Source organism: Salvelinus fontinalis, chromosome 26 (genome assembly GCF_029448725.1).
Source record: "Salvelinus fontinalis isolate EN_2023a chromosome 26, ASM2944872v1, whole genome shotgun sequence".
In the NCBI taxonomy this organism is placed as follows: Eukaryota; Metazoa; Chordata; class Actinopteri; order Salmoniformes; family Salmonidae; genus Salvelinus; species Salvelinus fontinalis.
Window position 1 is genome coordinate 26,280,433 of NC_074690.1, and position 21,954 is coordinate 26,302,386.

General features: G+C 39.7%; 2 protein-coding genes across 13 annotated transcripts in view; one reads left to right on the plus strand and one right to left on the minus strand.

The window, feature by feature from the left end:
- LOC129824015 (astrotactin-1-like) overlaps positions 1-14,431 on the plus strand; it is a 268,685-nt gene extending 254,254 nt beyond the window's left edge. For all 11 annotated transcript variants that reach the window (XM_055883272.1, XM_055883276.1, XM_055883273.1 and 8 more), the window contains 3 exons: positions 2,861-2,961; positions 3,193-3,376; positions 9,618-14,431. In XM_055883272.1, coding sequence (XP_055739247.1) covers positions 2,861-2,961; positions 3,193-3,376; positions 9,618-9,855 — 523 coding nt within the window. In that variant the 3' untranslated portion in view covers positions 9,856-14,431. The remainder of the gene's footprint in view (positions 1-2,860; positions 2,962-3,192; positions 3,377-9,617) is intronic.
- Positions 14,432-17,474: 3,043 nt separating this feature from the next.
- The window catches only part of LOC129824014 (pappalysin-2-like), a 66,949-nt gene continuing 62,469 nt past the window's right edge, over positions 17,475-21,954 (minus strand). For both annotated transcript variants that reach the window (XM_055883270.1, XM_055883271.1), the window contains exons 22-23: positions 19,915-20,013; positions 17,475-18,041 (exon numbers count right to left, since the gene is read on the minus strand). In XM_055883270.1, coding sequence (XP_055739245.1) covers positions 17,934-18,041; positions 19,915-20,013 — 207 coding nt within the window. In that variant the 3' untranslated portion in view covers positions 17,475-17,933. The remainder of the gene's footprint in view (positions 18,042-19,914; positions 20,014-21,954) is intronic.

The window sequence follows — 21,954 nt, forward strand, 5'->3', positions numbered from 1 at the left end:
ATTTTAGAATAAGGCTGTAACCTAACAAAATGTGAAAAAAGTCCATGGGTCTGAATACTTTCCGAAGGCACTGTATATCATTAATTTATAAGTCCAAAACTGGATGTAGCAACTACAGATTGCCCCTTTAGATAACTTATGAAAGAGATTGGTGTGTTTTTTTTACTATCTAATCATGTCAGGGGTTTTTCAATGACATTCATGTATTTGTTGGAAATCTATCACTTGATGGTTTAATTCAAGAGAGAAATAATCATGTTTTTTTGCAAAACGCTATATGGCCACCTCACTCTCAGAGAAATAAGTAGTACTGCTAGGTTTTACACAGTCAAATGTAACAAATAACCTCATAAAAACAACAAACTGTACAAATGATACATTTGTGACATCAATATAAACATATATATTTTTTTAATGAGTCAATACAGTAATTTGAGATCTGTATGTAAAACCTTTACATTTGAAAGTTTAGTCATTTAGCAGATGTTCTTATCCAGAGCGATTTACAGTTAGTGCATTCATCTTAAGATAGCTAGGTAAGACCACCACATATCACAGTCAATACAGTATGTGAACATTTCATTCCAGCTAAACAATGGATATATAGATATGTTGCCAACAAAAAAACATTTTAATACCCACCTAAATATATGAATAAAAAATCTGAGAATATAAATATTTGACACACACATGAAGGTACCCATAAGCTAACACAAATGTGAAAAATTGGTGGATATAGCATTTAAGAAATAAAATCTTCAAATGGAAAATACTATATCGTCATTATCACCACTCAGATAAATAGGTCAAATATACTTCACCAACTTGTAAACACATTGCTTGACTCCTTCCAACTTGATTTAGCAAGCAGTGACTTGAATGTCAGATTTCCAACAAAAAGACATCAAGGGACAATTATTACTTTGAGGAATTGCACAATATGAAGATTGGTTAATGGATAATATCAAACTAGCTAGCTATTCTTCTTAGGTTAAATGCAGATCCTGGGAAAGCATATCTCCTAGAACTTTTACACCATATTACAACACTATTGTGTATTGCACTGAGGGAAGCCCTGCCCTGGATGTTCCATGGATGTGTACATACGTGTCGATGTTATCCCATGGAAACACAGTCTCATGAAGGGAACAACATCCAGTTTGTGCAAGGAGCCTGAAATCACTCCCCAGTCATGTGTATGTACTTCTTTAAGGTTCAAATTGGGGTGTTTTAAATATGGTTCAGACAGCTGGGGAAGTAGCTCATGCTTTGGAACAGCTTGAAAGTGCGTAAACGGAGCACTTAATGCTAATAGCAGAAACAAAAATCACAAGATCAACAGATTAGGTGTGCAGACAAACATGACAGAGAAAGGCCTTGTTCTTGACAAAATGTGCACTATTTGAGAAGTTATTTCAATATACATATTTTTCTTTTTTTTAATCACAAAATTCAACATTTACCCTGGATTTATATTATAATGACTTTTAATGTTTATAAATGGCTAAATAATAAACCCAATAACAAACTATTTCGGAGGTATTGTGTATTTTCCCCCAAAAATAGGGAAAAATTATATCGTTGAATTCGATATTAGGAAAAATCTATTCACTTTCCGGGAAACGTGAGGAGTTAAGTGAGGTCATTGCCAGGTGTAATGAAAGCAGCTTATGGTTATGCTGTTTCTGTGCTACTGGACATTACAGTCTGCATTGCTCTGGTGGTTGTAGTAATGCAAGATGATATTGTGGTGATGTAAACTCACCACTGAGGAAGTCCCATGTGAGGTCAATGTTGTGCTGCCTGGTGGCCATTGTGTAATGACCGCATGGAACGCTTGACTGTGTGTTTAGGGTCAGTCGGTGTAATGAATTGGGCCATGCTCTGAGAGATATAAGTTCCTCGGGCACCCCTCCACCTCCCCCCTCCCTCCTCTGGCACTCACACTCAGCTCCCTAACTCCACACATGCAGCCACTTACCTCACACACGCTCTGTAAATGGGGTAGACACACTGAAAAGATTACACAAAGGAGGGAGTGGGAGAAACTCTCAGCTTGAGCACATTGTCTCTTCAAATGGTTCTGATGTAAAGGAATAGGAATATCCCAACCAAAAACATATGCGCTTTATCTTTACATCATTTTGCTTCTGGTCAGTCTCCTTGTTGGCAGGCTGTTCAGCACAGTTGTTACAACAGGCAAATTCAGTTATTTTCAAAATATTTCCTTTTATCATTAAATCTCTCTATACCTGTGCTGTACAGTTAGTGAAATGCTTGATTACTTCTTTAGAATATCTGTTCAAGTGTATTCGCAAAATCTTTCAGTTCAGCTTTGAGAATGTAAAAATACCGGCTCTGTAGGTTCCAAAAAGGAAACCTAATTTTACACATTATTTTATTTATCTTATTGTCTTGACACTGGACAGTGACCTCAGTGCCTTATTTGTCAGGCTGTATTGTATTGTATTCATAACCATGGATACATACAGTACATTTATTTGGGGTAGACACAATACACTATTTCACAGATACCACTGCAGGTGGTAGTTGTTAATGTTTCCTTCCACTAGATGGCGATAGGCTTCAAGTAAATGTTAACATCCACGCACTTGTTTTGTAAATTTAGTCTATTGTCAGATTTTATTAGCATTTTTATCACATTACAACAGTCAATCAGAAAATGTTATGATTTTGTCACAATAACATTGAATGCATCTAATTTCAACCACTTGATTCAGGGTCATTTTTATTTTTATTTTCAAAGCCTGAAGTACTAGTTAGCAGTTGCACACATTATTGCTGTAGCATGCACTCCCATTGCAATGAACTAACACTAGTCATATATGTTGGTTTTCAGGTTTAGGCTCTGGGCAGTGGACAACACAGGCCGTCGCTCCAGTCCTACTGAGGTCACCATCAAGACCCCCTGTCCTGCTGTGGATGATGTCAAAGCACAAGGTGGGATTTCTCATGCATGGATGGACAGTTTCTGTATCTGTATCTTGGTTTTTAGACACATTTTCTAACAGTAGTCACCAATCTGAAAACGTATTGAGACACACATGTCAAGAATTTCACTACATCTAATTTCATATAAACATCTGCTAAATATGTGTATGTGATCAATAACATTTAATTTTATTTATTGGCTCCACATACAGTACTGAGATCAGATCTGTGTTGTTGCAGAGATTTCAGACAAGATCTACAACCTGTTCAATGGTTACACAAGTGGCAAGGAGCAGCAGACGGCCTACAATACGCTGATGGAACTGGGCTCTCCCACCCTGCACCGTGTGCTCTACCACTACAACCAGCGTTACGAGAGCTTCGGAGAGTTCACCTGGAGATGCGAGGATGAACTGGGGCCCAGGTATGAACTGGGGCCCACCTGGAGATGGGAGGATGAACTGGGGATATCTCTCTCTCTCTCTCTCTCTCTCTCTCTCTCTCTCTCTCTCTCTCTCTCTCTCTCTCTCTCTCTCTCTCTCTCTCTCTCTCTCTCTGTCTCTGTCTCTGTCTCTGTATCTGTCTCTGTCTCTGTCTCTGTCTCTGTCTCTGTCTCTGCCTCTGCCTCTGTCTCTGTCTCTCTCTCTGTCTCTCTGTCTCTCTGTCTCTGTCTCTGTCTCTGTCTCTGTCTCTCTGTCCAAGAATATCATGGCATATTGGTTAGGACAGCACAACTACCGCCCGCCAGACTGTGTAGTAGCATCACAATCCGTCCCTACATGGGTGGGTCATTTTGGATGTGTTTTTAACACATACTGGTCTATAATAGATTCCAAATACAGGATTTGATTGTAGACATCGTTTGCATGAATTGGGTAAAGTGGAAATTAATTCAAAATTATTGGAGACAATTGTACCTCTGACATTCGTCTGTCAATTTACAGTAGGCAGGAAGGCCTCCGCTATCCCCTTACTGGTTACTCAGTGCAGATAAGTATTATAATGTGAAATTGTAGCTAAATGCTTTATAAACAGAGCCATGTGTCCGAAATAAAATGTGTAGGTACGGTTGCTGGTAGATGCACGGTGAAGCAGGTGAAACTGATTAAGACGTCTTCGACTGCAAACTCCGAATCAGGGCCTTAGTTTTAAATTAAAGGTTGTTTTTAATCGAGCCCATATTGGAAGCGTTGAAGTAATTGGTTTGCTTCTGAAGTGTTCCATTAAAATACACTTACATTAACAGCCCCCAATTTTCAGAGGGATGATTCATGTCAAGTAAGCACCAAAGTAAGTGCATTTGAGGTGAGGGTCGGGGGACTATAAACATGGGTTTAAATTAACCTAGTAATCAATTGGACATTATCTCACTAAACACCAATATAGTGTTAAGGAGGATGGCTGCACTGGCTGGGTCATTCCACGAGAAGAGTGCCTTTTGCGTGCACCAATATTGAATTTTAAAAGCCTGTTATATTAAATGCAGTGCTCTTTAATATAGAACACATGGAGAATTCAATACATATCATTTTTTTATATGAATAAAGGCTCGCTAAAGTGCCAAACTTCCATTCAATCATTTTGACATGTCTCTCCGTCAACCATGTGTCACTTCTAGGAAGATTTCAACCAGTGGAGGCTCTTCATGGTCTTCCCCATCCTCCTCAGTGAATTTCAGAAAAATGTAAATAGTGAAACATTAAAAAAGTTAGCCTTTTTTGATAAAACTGAACTAAATATATTCACGTCACCAAATAATTGATTAAAACACACTGTTTTGCAATTAAGTTCTACAGTAGCCTCAACAGAACTCTGTAGGGTACCACCATGGTGTAGCTGGAGGACAGCTAGCTTCCGTACTCCCCTGGGTACATTGACTTCAATACAAAACCTAGGAACCTCATGGTTCTCACTCCCTTCCATAGACTTACACAGTAATTATGACAACTTCCGGAGGAATTTCTCCAACCTATCAGAGTTATTGCAGCATAAACGGACATGTTGTCCACCAAATAAAAGGATCAGAGAAGGATTCTAGTACTGAAAGCATAAGCTACAGCTAGCTAGCACTTCAGTGAATAAAATGTGGCGAGTAGTTGACTCAAAAAGAGAGAAAGACAATAGTTGAACAGTTTTGAACAAATTAATTTTATCCAAAATTAAGGAGAAGCAAGAGAGAGAGAGCTATATTTCATATATACTTTTTCACTTTCACTTACTTAGCTAGCGTGAAATACAGCTAGCTAGTTTGGCCTAATCAAAAACCTGTTCAAACAGAGAGGGATGCTATGTTAGCTAGCTGGCTATGGCTATCCAACACTGGAATTCTTCCAAGTCAAGGTAAGTTTGTGGTTTTATTAATTTGTTGCCACTGGGGCCCGCCGGTGTAACTGCTAAACTGCTTGCTGCTGACTGTACACTGTACTGCATGATTGTAGAGGGTTTACTAATGCGTTAGTTCTAGTAGCTATGTTGACTATGACATGACAACGATGTAAGCTTTGTGTAGCGGTTAGCGGTCATGATATAAAGGTTTGGCCTGAAGTCCACAAGCGAAGAGAAAAGGTAAGAGGAGGAGAGCGTGTAGATAGATATCTACCTTTTAAGTTGCTCCATACTTTAAGACTATTGTTAGCGTGTTGGGAAGGATTTTCCATGTTGTTATGGTGTGTTGTGATTGTGTAAGCCTGCTGTCTCAGGAAATGTCATTGTGCTATAGGCGTTACTGAAGAGATGTATTTGTAATGTATTCTTTAGAATTAGAATAAGAATAACATGATTAGACACAGTTTGCAATGGACCTTTTGTGTTGGGTGCGTTGGGCTCCTGGAGAAGACCAGGAGGTTCCTATAATTGGAGACCCCCCATCACTTGTTTACTTGTTCCATACCCCCTGCCTCTCTAGCAGTTCTGAAAGGATCAATGTACCATTTGAATCAAAACAATGAGATTTTGGTTTCCACACACACCAATACAAAGCAGACAACATTGCCTGTAACAGGGCTTGTCTCCAGAAATGACTTTCCTTGTTATGAAATCCTCCAATTCACTGGGGTTACACTGTCACAAACAATGTGGACCATTAAAATTTTCATTAGCTAGTCAAAATACAGATAATAGTCACCCACTCAGCCCCTGACTAAATGTAAACTTGTTTCAGCAGAGTAAACAATATGTTAAAATAAACTGGTGAAGTAATGGATCTATCTTTATAAAGCATTGGAAATATTCCACTCTCAACTTTTGTACATATCATATCTCACTGACGAGTTAGGTTGGCCCCTGTCAGAGAACGTTCTTGTTTCTTTTTCCTGCAAAATTGTGTGATGTTCAAGCCAAACATAAACTGACAAAGTCTGTCTCCTGAGCCCAACACTTCTCTCCATGTCCCAATCTTGTCATCGCTACGTTACTACCCATCACTAAAGGCATGAGGCTGGATGTTGACTTAGAAATGTTAGATGTTGGCTTGGTAGGAGAAAATCCTATCATGAGTATTGCACTGTCTCTACTCTGTCTCCTTGCCTTTTCAGCCCGAGAACTGACAGTTATTTTTATGACACATCCTAATCAGGAAATTGCCTGCGATGCTAAGTATTGTTATGGTTGGATTTCGCTTGATGACATGATAAGTGGAGCTCATGTTGTTGTGATTTTTCATTTTTTTGTTAAAAAGGGCCTTATTTCATCAAGGCTGTTTAGGAGTTATAGAGATTTTCCTCAGACATTACCACAATTACTCTTCCATTAGCTCATGTTGTGGACTGTCTTACCAACACATATACCCCATAACTGTTTGTTGGGTATAGACAGCAATGTATGTACTGGTACTGTACCATAAAAGTCCAACAGTTTACGTTCACACAACACATGAAAGTGCATGCATTCAAAATGTTTATTTAAATGGACAATACATTTATCGTATCGCATCATATAGTATATCTGTGTAACACAGAGACAGAGTCATCATAGTGGTGGTTTCCTAGCATCATGGATGCTCTTTTGGTCCAGTCCCTGGTCTCTGTGGCTGTCTGAGTCAAGAAGATTTGAAAGAGGGGCCCTGACAGAGTGAGATATAGTGAGTGTACTGTACCTCGGAAATGTGAAGCCATTTTCCACTTCTATACATGCTGGGATTTATGGTGACAACCATTGCTATTTGAAGCCCAAATAGTTATTTCTTGACAAATTAAAGCATAACAAACCTGAAGGTTTTTGTTTTAAGTAAATAAATATCTAAATTCCTTAAACCACTGAAATGTGGCAAGGTATTAGAAAAATATATATTGTAGCGACGCGCTTGGACAGTTGTGTGGTTTCACAGGGTCCAGCATGCCAGTCCCCCTACTCTCTGCCAATCAAGGGAATGTGTCAGTGCCAGACATCCTTGTGGTTGGTAGAACAGCAAGGGGCTGGGCACTACATGTCTATTATATTGCCATGCTTGCATTGTTATCCCTCTCTTCATGTCCCGACAGTGAGTTGAATACCTGTTATTGTTGTATCAGATTTATTTGGCGTAGGCTACGGCCAGACAGTTGCCTGTGTGAGTTCTGGGTTAATCAACCGTTCATTTCGAGAACTAGGGAACTGTTGTGGACATTCTCTCATTCATGATCTATCGAGGTCATTACAATACATTTAGAAGGATGATATAAATGACAGCATCCCTAGTACAGACACACTGATTATTTACTAAAGACTCAATATGTCTGTGAATTTTTACATCTTTAAAAGTACTGTTATATTATTTTCTCTGCAGTTCTCTGCAGATGATAAATTGTGGGAATTTAAGCTGTTGTTCTGCTCTATTTGACTAGCATATGCAAATGGGATGTTGCTTAGTATCTCTATGTAAACATAACATAGGCTTCAGACCAGAGGGTGCTGGTGGGAAGAGCTATAGGAGGATGGGCAAAATGGCTGGAATGGAATCAATGTTGTTTCCATGTGTTTGATGTGTTTGGTACCATTCCATTGATTCTATTCCAGGCATTACAATGAACCTGTCCTCCTATAGCTCCTCCCACCACCCTCCTCCGCTACAGACACAGTAGTATCCAATATTCAAGGGAGAACTGATTAACCTGCCCCTACTTTGAAATACAAAATCTCAATATGAGGATGTATAATATTACAGTCACCGCTTAGCTTTCCCCTGTTGAATGCAAATACATGGAAATATGACAGTCCATTACAGTATGTCAATGAAACAGTGATATTGTCCTTTTTTGGAAAGTCTCACCCTGTGACACTAAAAGCACACGAACAAGCTGTCCTCATTCCACCCTGCGCCTGGACTAACAACAAAACAATGAGTCAATCAGATGAGTCACAATGAATAGCAAGTTAAGAGGGACAGTATGTCCGAAAACATTAGATTCTGTGGATGTTCTTAGGAATGCTTTGAATGTAGGATTTGGGAGAGATGACAGTATTAAGAGAGAATAATGTGCTTTTCATTAATAACAGAGTATGAGTCTACCCAAAAACGTCTCACTATTTACATTGCAGTTTGGTGGTCCTGGTTTGGCCAGTGAGTGAGGTGAAGCCATGTCTGAGGAGTGAGACACTCTTTCCATCCTGTACAGTTACTGTTTCTGTCAGCCACTTATCGTGGAGACAGCTTCATCACTTTCAGTGGCTGTGTTTATACAGGCAGCCCAATTCTTATATTTTTTCCACTAATTGGTCTTTTGACCAATCACATCAGATTATTTCAAATCAGATATTTTTCAGAGCTGATCTGATTGGTCAACAGACCAATTAGTGAAAAAAATATGCAGTGTCGTCACTGTTATCTGAACATGGGTAGACCTTGTACAGGTTATGAAATGGATGAATAACAGTAAAATATTGACCTTAAAAGTTAATCAATTATTTATTCCACCTCATGCCCAGTCTCTTCCTGCAAGGAAGATGTGGGTTTAGAGTGTCGTATTGTCAAAATGATGGTGAAGACGCAACGTGTGATTTATGAGTGACCCGCTCTATCCAACTTTTGATTTGCATCATTTAAGGTGAGAACACCAAATACTTAGATTTTACCTCAATCCAGACAGAATTACATAATTTGTGTATTAGGTATTTCCATCAATCTTACTTTTTCTTCTTGTTCTATTGAGATAATTCTACAAGAAACCGAGATCCACAATAGGCGAAACAGCGCCACTGGCCGCCCCATGCGCATTTGTTATTGTTTTTGTTTTGAGTATATAAGCATCCAGCATCGTGGTAAAAAAAAACTTTGCAGATACACTGCTGTTCTATCGTTCGTGTGATGATGTGGAATGATATCAGAGGGAGAAAAAAACAGTGTTCGTTGTTTGAAGTAACGTCTTTGTTGTTGTAATATCGCAAACTGATGTGGCAGCTTCACCCCTCCATAGATATAGGTTTCACCGCTATGGATTCTAGCTTTAAGATATTTTCTTTTGTGTTAGGGCCCTGTCTATGTACAGTTTGTCCTTGGAAATAATTTGATTTGAGGTAAATTGTGTATATTACTAATGTGTTAACAATACGTCATAATTACCAATAGTTATCCATGTTAAGACACCTGTGCATTTTATGCCTGTACTGTGTAGCACTGTGGCAGGTAATATTATAGGAACCTGATTTCAAGGTAGTTTGTGTTTGCTGAGGAGTGTTGTGTTCCTTTGTAGGAAAGCTGGTCTGATTCTCTCCCAGCTGGACGACCTGAGTGGCTGGTGCAGGAATCTTCTCCAGGAGCCCAAGATCGGCCTGCGCAGGATGTCCCTCAAGTACCTGTCCTGCCGCTACACAGACACCAAGGCCTTTGGTCTCAACTGGGTGGACCTAGGCCAGGATGTGCGAAAGGCCTGCGACGAACAGAACCTGCCAGTCATGTACAATGATTATGGGGAGCCCAAAGAACGTTGAACGTCACACAGCAAATAATGCGTCTTGAGGATCTGTAAGTGTGTAATTGTGCTTTTGGGATTATCATCATGTCTGCTTTTTAATTATTGTGTGTTCTAACCCTTATTTATTGTTATAGGAACCTGATTTCAAAGTAGGGTGGGTTTGAGAGGTGAGGAGGGTTTATTTAAAATATTATTAGAGCAAGATATAACAATAATGCACATGTACAGTAACAAAGTGTACATGTACCTTTCTCAATGCTTAATTGCATTTAGACAGCACTTTTCATGACTTTTTGGACGTTTGGAAGTTGCACCAACAATCCTGAACCCCAAAAATGTATATATTAGGATTATGAAGATTTTGTTATTTACTGTAACATGTTGAATGTAGTATTCAAGTATACATTCATATTTAAGCTATTGTACAGGTCTTTTGTATTTAGACAGTCAGTATATACATTAGTGGTCATTTCAGAAGGTTGGGAGGTCATGTACAGACAGCGTGGCTCTAAATGGTAAAAGTTACCAAACCCAAATGACAGCATTTGCTACATCAATGAATTCCTAATCATTCTGAAATCAACAAATGGCTATCTTTGAATCAGCATTTCTATTACAAAATGAAAGATAACAGCAAATCAATGTTTTACATTGTTTATCCGTAGTATGTTTAGAAATTTAAATTTGTATGTGTCTTAAGAATATACATGATGTGATCCTGTAAAAACACTAATACCTTTGATACCTTTGTTTTACTATAATACGTTTTCATACATTTAAAACAATAGCATTTCAAAGCAGCACACACTTGCAATTAATATAAACCAAATGCAGAGTGTTTTCTTTAAAAAACAATTATGCTCCTCACACATTTTGATAATGCAATAGTTATCCCCATTACATGGACTTGAAAACAAATGCTTGAAGATATTTTCATAGGTTCACCAATGCATCAAATAACAGCACAGTGGTTAGCTTCTGTACATTTTGTATTACAAATGATTTCTATTATAACATTAATAACAGTGGGCCTCAGCTGTAAGGATATGTCTTTCATTATGAGAAAACCATTGGTAGGTATGCTTTTTTTTGTTTCAATTTGCACACGAGAGGTGTGAGCATTCATTATGTATACATGTTTTGTGTATGTTTGCAATATTTTTATTCTGAGACTGTTTCCCAAAATAATGGAGAGGTTTGTTTTATCAATACAATGAAGTGGATTACAAAAATGGACAGATTATAATGCTTAACAAATGTTATTATCCATCAGAAGTGCATCAGAATTGTTACCATACACATCATAAAGCTGATGGAAACTAAAGCGGAGGAAAACTAACAAAAATCTGCATGTTATACTATTATGTCTATGTGGATAATCTAATGTTCCCTTTTTCCCTTTGATCTTTGCTATTTCAAAGAATAATAAACAATATATTATGACATTTTGGAATGTTGGATGTTCTAAAAAAAAAGTTTCCTGATCAGTCACCATGTCTAGGTCTAGTTCATTTTCAGTCAGTTAACTCAAGTTAACTCATGTCGCACTGATTGGAGTATTTCTTAGGGATTGTTGAGCCTCAAACGCGATGGTTTAAACCAAATAACAACGCCAAAAGACATGTTAAGTCTCGGCTCAGCTTCTCACTTATACACTGAGTGCACAAAACACAAAACAGCACCTTGCACCCCTTTTTGACCTCAGAACAGCCTCAATTCGCCAGGGCATGGACTCTACAGATGTGGGGGGTAATAGTTATTTACGGGGCAATAGTCATTTAGACAGGTTACCTTGGCGTTCTTGGGCACAGGGACTATGGTGGTCTGCTTGAAACATGTAGGTATTATAGACTGAGTCAGGGAGAGGTTGAAAATGTCAGTGAAGACACCCGCCAGCTGGGCAGCGCATGCTCTGAGTACACATCCTAGTAATCTGTCTGGCCCCGCAGCCTTGTGAATGTTAACCTGTTTAATTAAAGGTCCTACTCACATAGGCTACCGAGGGCGAGATCACGCAGTCATCTGGAACTGCTGGTGCTCTCATGCATGGTTCAGTGTTGCTTGCCTCAAAGTGAGCATAGAAGGAATTTAGCTTGTCTGGTAGGCTCGCGTCACTGGGTTTCCCTTTGTAATCTGTGATAGTTTGCAAGCCCTGCCACATCCGACGAGCATCAGAGCCAGTGTAGTAGGACTCGATTTTAGTCCTGTGTTGACGCATTTCCTGTTTGATGGCACATCATGACCTTTGGTTGGTGGACCATTCTTGATACTCACGGGAAACTGATGAATGTGAAAACGCAGCAGCTTTGCAGTTCTTGACACACCCAAACCAGTGTGCCTGGCACCTACTACCATACCCCGTTCAAAGGCACTTAAATATTTTGTCTTGCCCATTCACCCTCTGAATTGCAGAAATACACAATCTATGTCTCAATTGTCTCAAGGCTTAAAATACATATTTAACCTGTCTCCTCCCCTTCATCTACACTGATTAAAGTTGATTTAACAAGTGAAATCAACAAGGGATCATAGCTTTCACCTGGATTCACCTGGTAAGTTTATGCCATGGAAAGAGCAGGTGCTCCTAATGTTTTGTACACTCAGTGTATATCCTTAGGGGCACACGATGTATGCAAGATACTAAAGAGCTAAATGCCTTCAATGCTCGCTTCGAGGCAAGCAACACTGAACCATGCATGAGAGAACCAGCTGTTCCAGACAACTGTGTGATCTCACTCTCGGTAGCCGATGTGAGTAAGACCTTTAAACAGGTTAATATTCGCAAGGCCATGGGGCCAGAGTGTTTACAGACATATTCAATCTCCCTATCCTCCCCCTTTACCCCGCTATCATCCAGAAGGCGAGGTCAATACAGGTGCATCAAAGCTGGGAACGAGAGATTGAAACAAATACAGAATACACACAAAAGACAAAGTGTCACAAGTTAAAGATACAATTGAAGATTAGAAACAACTCCAGTTATCACAAACAGTGTTGTCGATCAGAGTCTAAAAAACAGGCAAGGACACTAAATCCCATAACTTTAAAATCTTCTGAAGCATGTTCCAGGATGAAGGGGCATTATGGGAAAAATATGTTATCCCCATCTCAGTTCTAGCCTTAGGAACAGACATGGACAGCAGCGACTGTGAACAAAGACTATATTTAGTGACTGAGCAGAGATACGAAGGGAGTTGTCCCATCAATGCTTTGTACACAAAAGTGTCCCAGTGCTTTAGCCTCCTGGTGGAGAGAGAGGTCCATTGTACCATAGCATACAAATCACAGTGATGGGTAAGTGATCAAGCATTTGTAATAAATCTTAAAGCACAATGGGTCCAGAGTTTTCAAGGTACTTGCTGAGGCCTGCATATAGACAATATCACCATAATCCAGCACAGATAAAAAAGTGCTTTGAACAATATATTTTCAGACTAACATTGAAAAGCATGATTTGTTCCTGAAATAAAAATCCAATTTCAACTTCAGTTTCTTGGTCAAGGTATCAATGTGCTGTTTAAAATTCAACTTTTCATCTAACCAAATCCCAAAATACTTATAGGAGGGGACCCTATCATATTTCTGGCCTGTTATAGTTAAAATCTGCAAGTGACTATCTGTTAACTTTCAGGGAAGAGAAAAGCATAAACTTTGTTTTCCTTCCATTAAGCACAAGTTTCAATTGGAAAAGCTGCCTTCGAATAACATCAAAGGCCAACTGTAAGTCCTGAAAAGCCTTCTCAATATTAGATGCTCTAGAATAAATAATTGTGTCATCAGCATATAGATGGAGATTTGCAGAGTCAACAGTCTTCCCTTTATCATTTATATACAGTGTAAAAAGGATCGGACGTAAAATTGAGCCCTGGGGAACTCCTTTTGTAAACCTTCGAAACTCAGATTTCATACCCTCCTTAGCTACACACTGTGTTCTGTCAGAAAGGTAGTTTTGGAACCATTCCAATGCATCAACACTTAAACTAACCTTTTTTAGTCTATACAACAGCAGGGCATTGTCAACAGTGTCGAAGGCCTTCGATAAGTCAATAAAAGTTAAACACAGGGATTTGTCATGTCCTGAGCATCTAGAATATCACCTACAACCTTACAACAGTAATTGTACTATACTTGGCTCTAAAACCCGACTGGAATTGAGATAAAACTGAGTTATTATAAAGAAAGTCTTTGAACTGTGAGTTCACCAGGTTTTCCAAAACTTTTGCCATCGCTAGCCGGCTTCCACCCGGTTACGCAACTCTGCAACTTAGAGGCTGCTGCCCTATATACATAGACATGTAATCACTGGCCACTTTAATAATGGAACACTAGTCACTTTAATCATGTTTACTTACTGCTTTACTCATCTCATATACATATACTGTTTTCTATTATACTGCATTTTTGTCAATGCCACTCTGACATTGCTCAATCTAATATTTATATATTTACTTTTACTTTTAGATGTGTGTGTATTGTTGTGAATTGTTAGGTACTACTGCAATGTTGGAGCTAGGAACACAAGCATTTCGCAACGCCCGCAATAACATCTGTTAAATATGTGTATGTGACCAATAAAATTCGATTTGATTTGACTAGCTGGCAAGTGTCTTCACTGACATTTTCCACGTATCTCTGACCTGGTCCGTAATACCAACTTGTTTCAAGCAGACCACCATAGTCCCCATGCCAAAGAACGCCAAGGTAACCTGCCTAAATTACTATCTTCCTGTAGCACTCACATCTATACCCATGAAATGTTTTGAAATGATGGTCATGGCTCATATAAACACCATCATCCCAGACACCCTGGACCCACTCCAAATCTCTATTGCACTCCATACTACTCCCACCCACATGGACAAAAGGAATACCTTTGTAAGAAGGCTGTTCATACAACATAGTCCCCTCCATTTTCATCACCAAGCTTAGGACCCTGGGCTTGAACACCTCCCTCTGCAACTGTATCCTTCACTTCCTAACGAGCTGCCCTCAGGTGGTGAGGGTAGGCAACAACACATCCGCCACGCTGACCATCAACACAGAAGCCCCTCTGGGGTGTGTGCTTAGTTCCCTCCTGTACTCTCTGTTCACCCACGACACCAACAGGTATGACTAACGATGATGAGGCAGCCTTTAGGGATGAGTTTAGAGACCTGCGTGGAACACAGGAAACGGACAGGTGAGCGTGCCCCCATCCACAGTGATGGGGCTGAAGTGGAGAGGATTGAGAGCTTCAAGTTCCTTGGTGTACACATCTCTAAGGAATTAACATCGTCCACACACACCCACACAGTTGTGGAGAGGGCACGACAGCGCTTATTCCCCCTCAGGAGGCTGAAAAGATTTGTCATGGGCCCTCAGATCCTCAAAAGGTTTTACATCTGCTCCACTCCATCTGCTCCACCAAGCTGTACCAATGCACCAAGTCTGGAACCAGGAGGACCCTGAACAGCTTCAACCCACAAGCCATTAGACTGCTCAACAAGCCTGCAAAATAGCTATTCAAATAGGTACCCGGACTACCTACATTGAGCCTCTTTTGCACTCTCTTGCACTGACTCTATGCATACACACACTGGACCCACAAACTCACACATACTTACACTGACGTCCCAACACACACACTACACATCCTTACGCACACACCTGCATACTGACGCCACACACACTTTCACACTCAGCACACACGCTCCTGCTGTCTATTGTCCATCCTGTTGCCTGGTTACTTTACCCCTACCTAGACAGTTGAAGTCGGAAGACTACATACACCTTATCCAAATACATTTAAACTCAGTTTTTCACAATTCCTGACATCCTAGTAAAAATTCCCTGTCTTAGGTCAGTTAGGATCACCACTTTATTTTAAGAATCTAAAATGTCAGATATTAGTAGAGAGAATGATTTACTTCAGCTTTTATTTCTTTCATCACAATTCCCAGTGGGTCAGAAGTTTACATACACTCAATTAGTATTTGGTATCATTGCCTTTAAATTGTTTAACTTGGGTCAAACGTTTCGGGTAGCCTTCCACAAGCTTCCCACAATAAGTTTGGTGAATTTTGGCCCATTCCTCCTGACAGAGCTGGTGTAACTGAGTCAGGTTTGTAGGCCTCCATGCTCGCACATACTTTTTCAGTTCTGCCCACAAATGTTCTATAGGATTGAGGTCAGGGCATTGTGATGGCCACTCCAATACCTTGACTTTGTGGTCCTTATGCCATTTTGCCACAACTTTGGAAGTATGCTTGGGGTCTTTGTCCATTTGGAAGACCCATTTGCAACCAAGCTTTAACTTCCTGACTGATGTCTTGAGATGTTGCTTCAATATATCCACATAATTTTCCATCCTCATGATGCCATTTATTTTGTGAAGTGCACCAGTCCCTCCTGTAGCAAAGCACCCCCACAACATGATTTCTCCACCCCGTGCTTCACGGTTGGAATGGTGTTCTTCGGCTTGCAAGCCTCCCCCGTTATCCTTCAAACATAACAATGGTTATTATGGCCAAACAGTTCTATTTTTGTTTCATTAGACTAGAGGACGTCAATCCAAAAAGTATGATTTTTGTCCCCATGTGCAGTTGCAAACCATAGTCTGGCCTTTTTATTGGGGTTTTGGAGCAGTGGCATCTTCCTTGCTGAGCAGCCTTCTGGTTATGTCGATATAGGACTTGTTTTACTGTGGATATATATACTTTTGTACCTGTTTCCTCCAGCATCTTCACAGGGTCCTTTGCTGTTGTTCTGGGATTGATTTGCACTTTTCGCACCAAAGTACATTCATCTCTACATTCATCGCTCTTTCCTGAGCGGTATGACGGCTGCGTGGGCCCATGGTGTTTACTTGCGTACTATTGTTTGTACAGATGAATGTGGTACCTTCAGGCGTTTGGAAATTGCTCCCAAGGATGAACCAGATTTGTGGAGGTCTACAATTTTTTTCTGAGGTCTTGGCTGATTTCTTTTAATTTTCCCATGATGTCAAGCAAAGAGTCACTGAGTTTGAAGGTAGGCCTTGAAGTACATCCACAGGTACACCTCCAATTGACTCAAATGATGCCAATTAGCCTATCACAAGCTTCTCAAGCCATGACATCATTTTCTGGAATTTTCCAAGCTGTTTAAAGGCACAGTCAACTTAGTGTACGTAAACTTCTGACCCACTGGAATTGTGATACAGCGAATTATAAGTGAAATAATCTGTCTGTAAACAATTGTTGGAAAAACGACTTGTGTCATGCACAAAGTAGATTTCTTATTCGACTTGCCAAAACTATAGTTTGTTAACAAGAAATGTGTGGAGTGGTTGAAAAATGAGTTTTAATGACTCCAACCTACGTGTATGTAAACTTCCGACTTAAACTCTACATAGCTACCTCAATTATATAGCCATGTCATTTTTTACTCGTAACTCTTATTCGTTATTCACTGTGTATTTATTCCTCGTGTTACAATTATTATAATTTTCTTTTTATCTTTACATTTATCTTGTTGGAAAAGGACCCGTGAGTAAGCATTTCACTGTTAGTCTACACCTGTTGTTTACGGAGCAGGTGACAAATAACATTTCATGTATGTGTCCCCCTTATTTTCAGAGGGGTGTGGAGATCCAGAAACAGTGAGATAGAATCAGTGTTTATTACGGTTTATTCAACATCAAGTGTAAAGTACAGTATAATATCACACAGAACAGGATTACACAATATCTGCATGGAATATTGAGAACTGCTACATCTAACAACAACTCTCTTAGCAGAAGGTGTTAAGTTAGGTACCTATGATATGCATACATATGTATTATGTGATATGATGTTATAATACTGTAGTCTTCCATAACCACATCTACTAAATTAGAGATTCCCCAAATATATTATTCTATACAAGTTAGTCGTCTTTACAGATTAGTTATTGTGTTGTAATCCTAAAAGCTACAATATTAAAACAGTTTTTATTTTTTGTCTAAGAAGAGATTACCTTCATTGCTCCCTAATAGGAAAACAAAATGGAAATATATCATGTCCAGGGGTGAAGTTCATCTGGTGTTGTTTCATTGTGAGCCAGCCTTGGCCCTGTTCACACATAACGATCCATCGTTCATAACAGTCCTGCTTCCAAGTATTTGGCTTTACTCTTGTTCTCCTCGGCGTTTGGATCACGGCAATTGCATTCATCCTGATCACAGTTGGCACCAAACGGAATGACCTGTCAATCAGTCAAGTAACCAGGAGATTAGAAACAAACAAATCTCAAGAGGCAATAAAATCACAACCAGAGGTCATTTCCCCAACTTAACTAATACATACACAATGTAATTGCATACATTTAACAATGCAATAAACTTCAAACTATGCCCATAAGAAGCCAGTTGTTTATCCTACCTATCCAATAGTTTGCATAGTATTATATGTGTGAGCTCTACACATGTTTTATTTCTTCACAATTTTAAAGAGAAACAAATGTCTCCAGAGAGATAAATGAAGGGAGTGATGTCAAATGGTTCACCATGGACTCAACGGTGAGAAACCTTGAATATCGGGGGAGGGAATACACCACAGAGGTGAACGGATGAACACATGTTAAGAATCAACAACAGGGGTTGCCAGGTCTTGTCTAGGAAGCAAGCCATCACCACAGGTTGCAAAATAAACCCAGATGCCCTGCCTAGCAGTCTGTTGCAAGAAATGTAAACATGAGGCTAGCTAAATGCTGAGGCTAGCCTAGCATTGATTTCATTGATGTTTAATGGAGGTAATAGTTTTATTGAAGACTTAGCAACTGTTCCAGAAGGTTAAGAAGAGAAATACAGATCAGAGACTGCTCTCTCCCATTAAACATGTGTTTGTTTGGCAACAAAGTGTTTCCTAAGCCCTATGTTGGTTCATTGATGGAGGCAGTGGTGAGCCAAATGATATAGTGCACTATGTAGGGAAGAGGGTGTCATTTGGGTCAAAACTATACTCTGCTGCTTTTGCTTTGTTCTAACAACCTTTGGACAACAGGGGCTGGATGTTTTTCCTGCTTGCGTCAAACAAAAGCCAAATCTTGGACTGTTTTGTATGTACTTCTGAGTAGTTGCTAACCAATGTTTATCATGACTTCACAAAACTGCTTTGAAAATTGAATAAAATGTGTTTTAGATAACTCATTAATTGAATGAATGGATTGCACTGTACAAACATGTAGAGCACATCGAGGCTCATTACACGTCTCTCCTTCAACTGGAAGCGAGTGGACTGAATCATCTTCCTAGTTTACTATCCAAGTCTTCTGCTGCTAGCTTGGACCTTTGGACCCAAAACCAGACTCTACAAATTAAAGTGGCCAATCAGAGAAGTGCCTTTAAGACCAGAAGCATTTCCATGGGCTGCATAAACACCACTGCTCCACAGTTCCGCTGGACCCACAGTGGCAGGATGCTGTCGCTTAGGTTTTATTTCACTTTCTCAGAGCCTTATAATTTAACTGGTGTTTTAGAGTTGCAGAAGACCACGGACACTAAGCCTTCCCCTCATAAAATACTATTTAGCTGCTGATGTATTTATGACACGCACTCCGTTGCTGTGCTTACTCATTCAAGGGGGAACCGGGAATAGCTGTGCTACCGCCATGAGTCATAGCTACAGACATGATAGAGACTAATGACCTCCAGTTAACTGGCTGCAGCACTCCCAGGAATGAATAGGCACCATGATTATACAGTAAGCAAAATAGCAGGTATGTGGGAGAAAAACATTCCCACAGCAGTAGACTGACTCTCACATGGAAGTGAGAGTCCCTGCCCATCTTCCGAAAACATCTGAAACCCTACCTCTTCAAACAGTATCTTAAATAATCCTCCTCACCAAAAAAAACTTAACCAGCACTTGCACTTGACCTCCCTCCCCTTCTAGCTCTGATTCTACTGACAGCTACGATATTGAAGAAATTATACTTTCTAGGCCTGTGATATGTGGTTGTCCCACCTAGTTATCTTAAGATAAATGCACTAAGTGTAAGTCACTTTGGATAAGAGCATCTGCTAAATGCCTAAAATGTCAATGTAAAATTAAGTATAGAAAAAAATTGGTTAATTTACCTTTCTGGTTGAGAGTGTGGATGGACAGCAGTCCCCTCCATCATACTCGCAGTAGGCCCGGTTGTTGATGGTGTCACACCAACCATCTCCCCCAAAGGGCTGGAAAAAAGGAAACTCTTATTAAAGGTAGCATCCAAAAGATGACATCATCAAAAACAAGGCAACTTCCTACTTACAAGCATCAACATCAACAGAATTCAACCAAACCCACATTGGGAAGCGCCAATAGTGGATACCATTGCCTTTTCATGTAATTAATTAACACCTAGTAAAGAGCTGATCCCTGACCTCTCAGAGCTGTGATTCAGTATTTTGCACGTGAGACAGGAATAGGGCACTGCGTTTAACCATTTTTGCAGAACTTTGGGGAGTTCTGTCTAACTCGGCAATGGCACGCAATTGTCAAATTTATGTTACATAAAAATCTTAAATGCGTCATAATGAAAGCCTTTAACGTTTTAACTTAACCTTAAAGTTGCTGTGCCAACAATAAGAAAATAAGCGGTGACTGCCAAAGATACTGTTGGCTTTCCCCGGGCCGATGGAGTCATTTCAAACACTCCAGGTTGTACCTGAATCCACATCACAGTAGAATGGCAGCTGCTGGGGAGATTTCTGCAGACTTTCTCCCCTGCTCAAAGCTAGCCCCCACTCCAAAACAATTTTCCTTGCCTTTCGAAGCTGCCAAGCCGTAAATAAATCTATTTAATTGTTTTGTTTTTTACAAAATAATTTGGCCGGTAATTAAAACAGACTCTTTGGCAAAATTTGTTGATACTCCCTTTGTAAGTCAAATAGGCTTTTAAACTGGCTCATGGACCATATTGGTTTCAGGTGCATTTGTAATACAATACTGTGGTCTTCATACATTTCTACTATGGTGCCTAACATAAAGCTGTTGTTTTGCAACACGTACAGTTGAAGTCGGAAGTTTACATATACCTTAGCCAAATACATTTAAACACAGTTTTTCACAATTCCTGACAGTGGGTCAGAAGTTTACATGCACTCAATTAGTGTTTGGTAGAATTGCCTTTAAATTGTTTAACTTGGGTCAAACGTTTTGGGTAGCCTTCCACAAGCTTCCCACAATAAGTTGGGTGAATTTTGTCCCATTCCTCATGTTGATATAGGACTCATTTTACTGTGGATATAGATACTTTTGTATCTGTTTCCTCCAGCATCTTCACAAGGGCCTTTGCTGTTGTTCTGGGATTGATTTGCACTTTTCGCATCAAAGTACATTCATCTCTAGGAGACAGAACGCGTCTCTTTCCTGAGCGGTATGACGGCTGCGTAGTCCCATGGTGTTTATACTTGCATACTATTGTTTGTATAGATGAACATTGTACCTTCAGGCGTTTGGAAATTGCCCCCAAGGATGAACCAGACTTGTGGAGGTCTACAAATTTTTTCTGAGGTCTTGGCTGATTTCTTTTCATTTTTCCATGACGTCAAGCAAAGAGGCACTGAGTTTGAAGGTAAGCCTCGAAATACATCCACAGGTACACCTCCAATTGACTCAAATTATGTCAATTAGCCTATCAAAAGCTTCTAAAGCCATGACATCATTTTCTGGAATTTTCCAAGCTGTTTAAAGGCACAGTCAATTTAGTTTATGTAAACTTCTGACCCACTGGAATTGTGATACAGGGGGTTATAAGTGAAATAATCTGTCTGTAAACAATTGTTGGAAAGATTACCTGTGTCATGCACAAAGTAGATGTCCTAACCGACTTGCCAAAACTATAATTTGTTAACAAGAAATGTGTGGAGTGGTTGAAAAACGAGTTTTAATGACTCCAACCTAAGTGTATGTAAACTTCCGACTTTAATTGTATGTTACATAATGTAACAACTTCTAAACATGATCTAACATCAGTACTTGACCCCTTTCAGTATAAAGCAAGACAATAAAAATACTGTAACATCAACAGTATGAACACCCATGCTTTCCATTAAAAAAATTCAAAGTTGACACTTGACTCGTCCAAATGCCCATTTCTATCAACAATTTCCCCACACCTTTCTTATCACCCA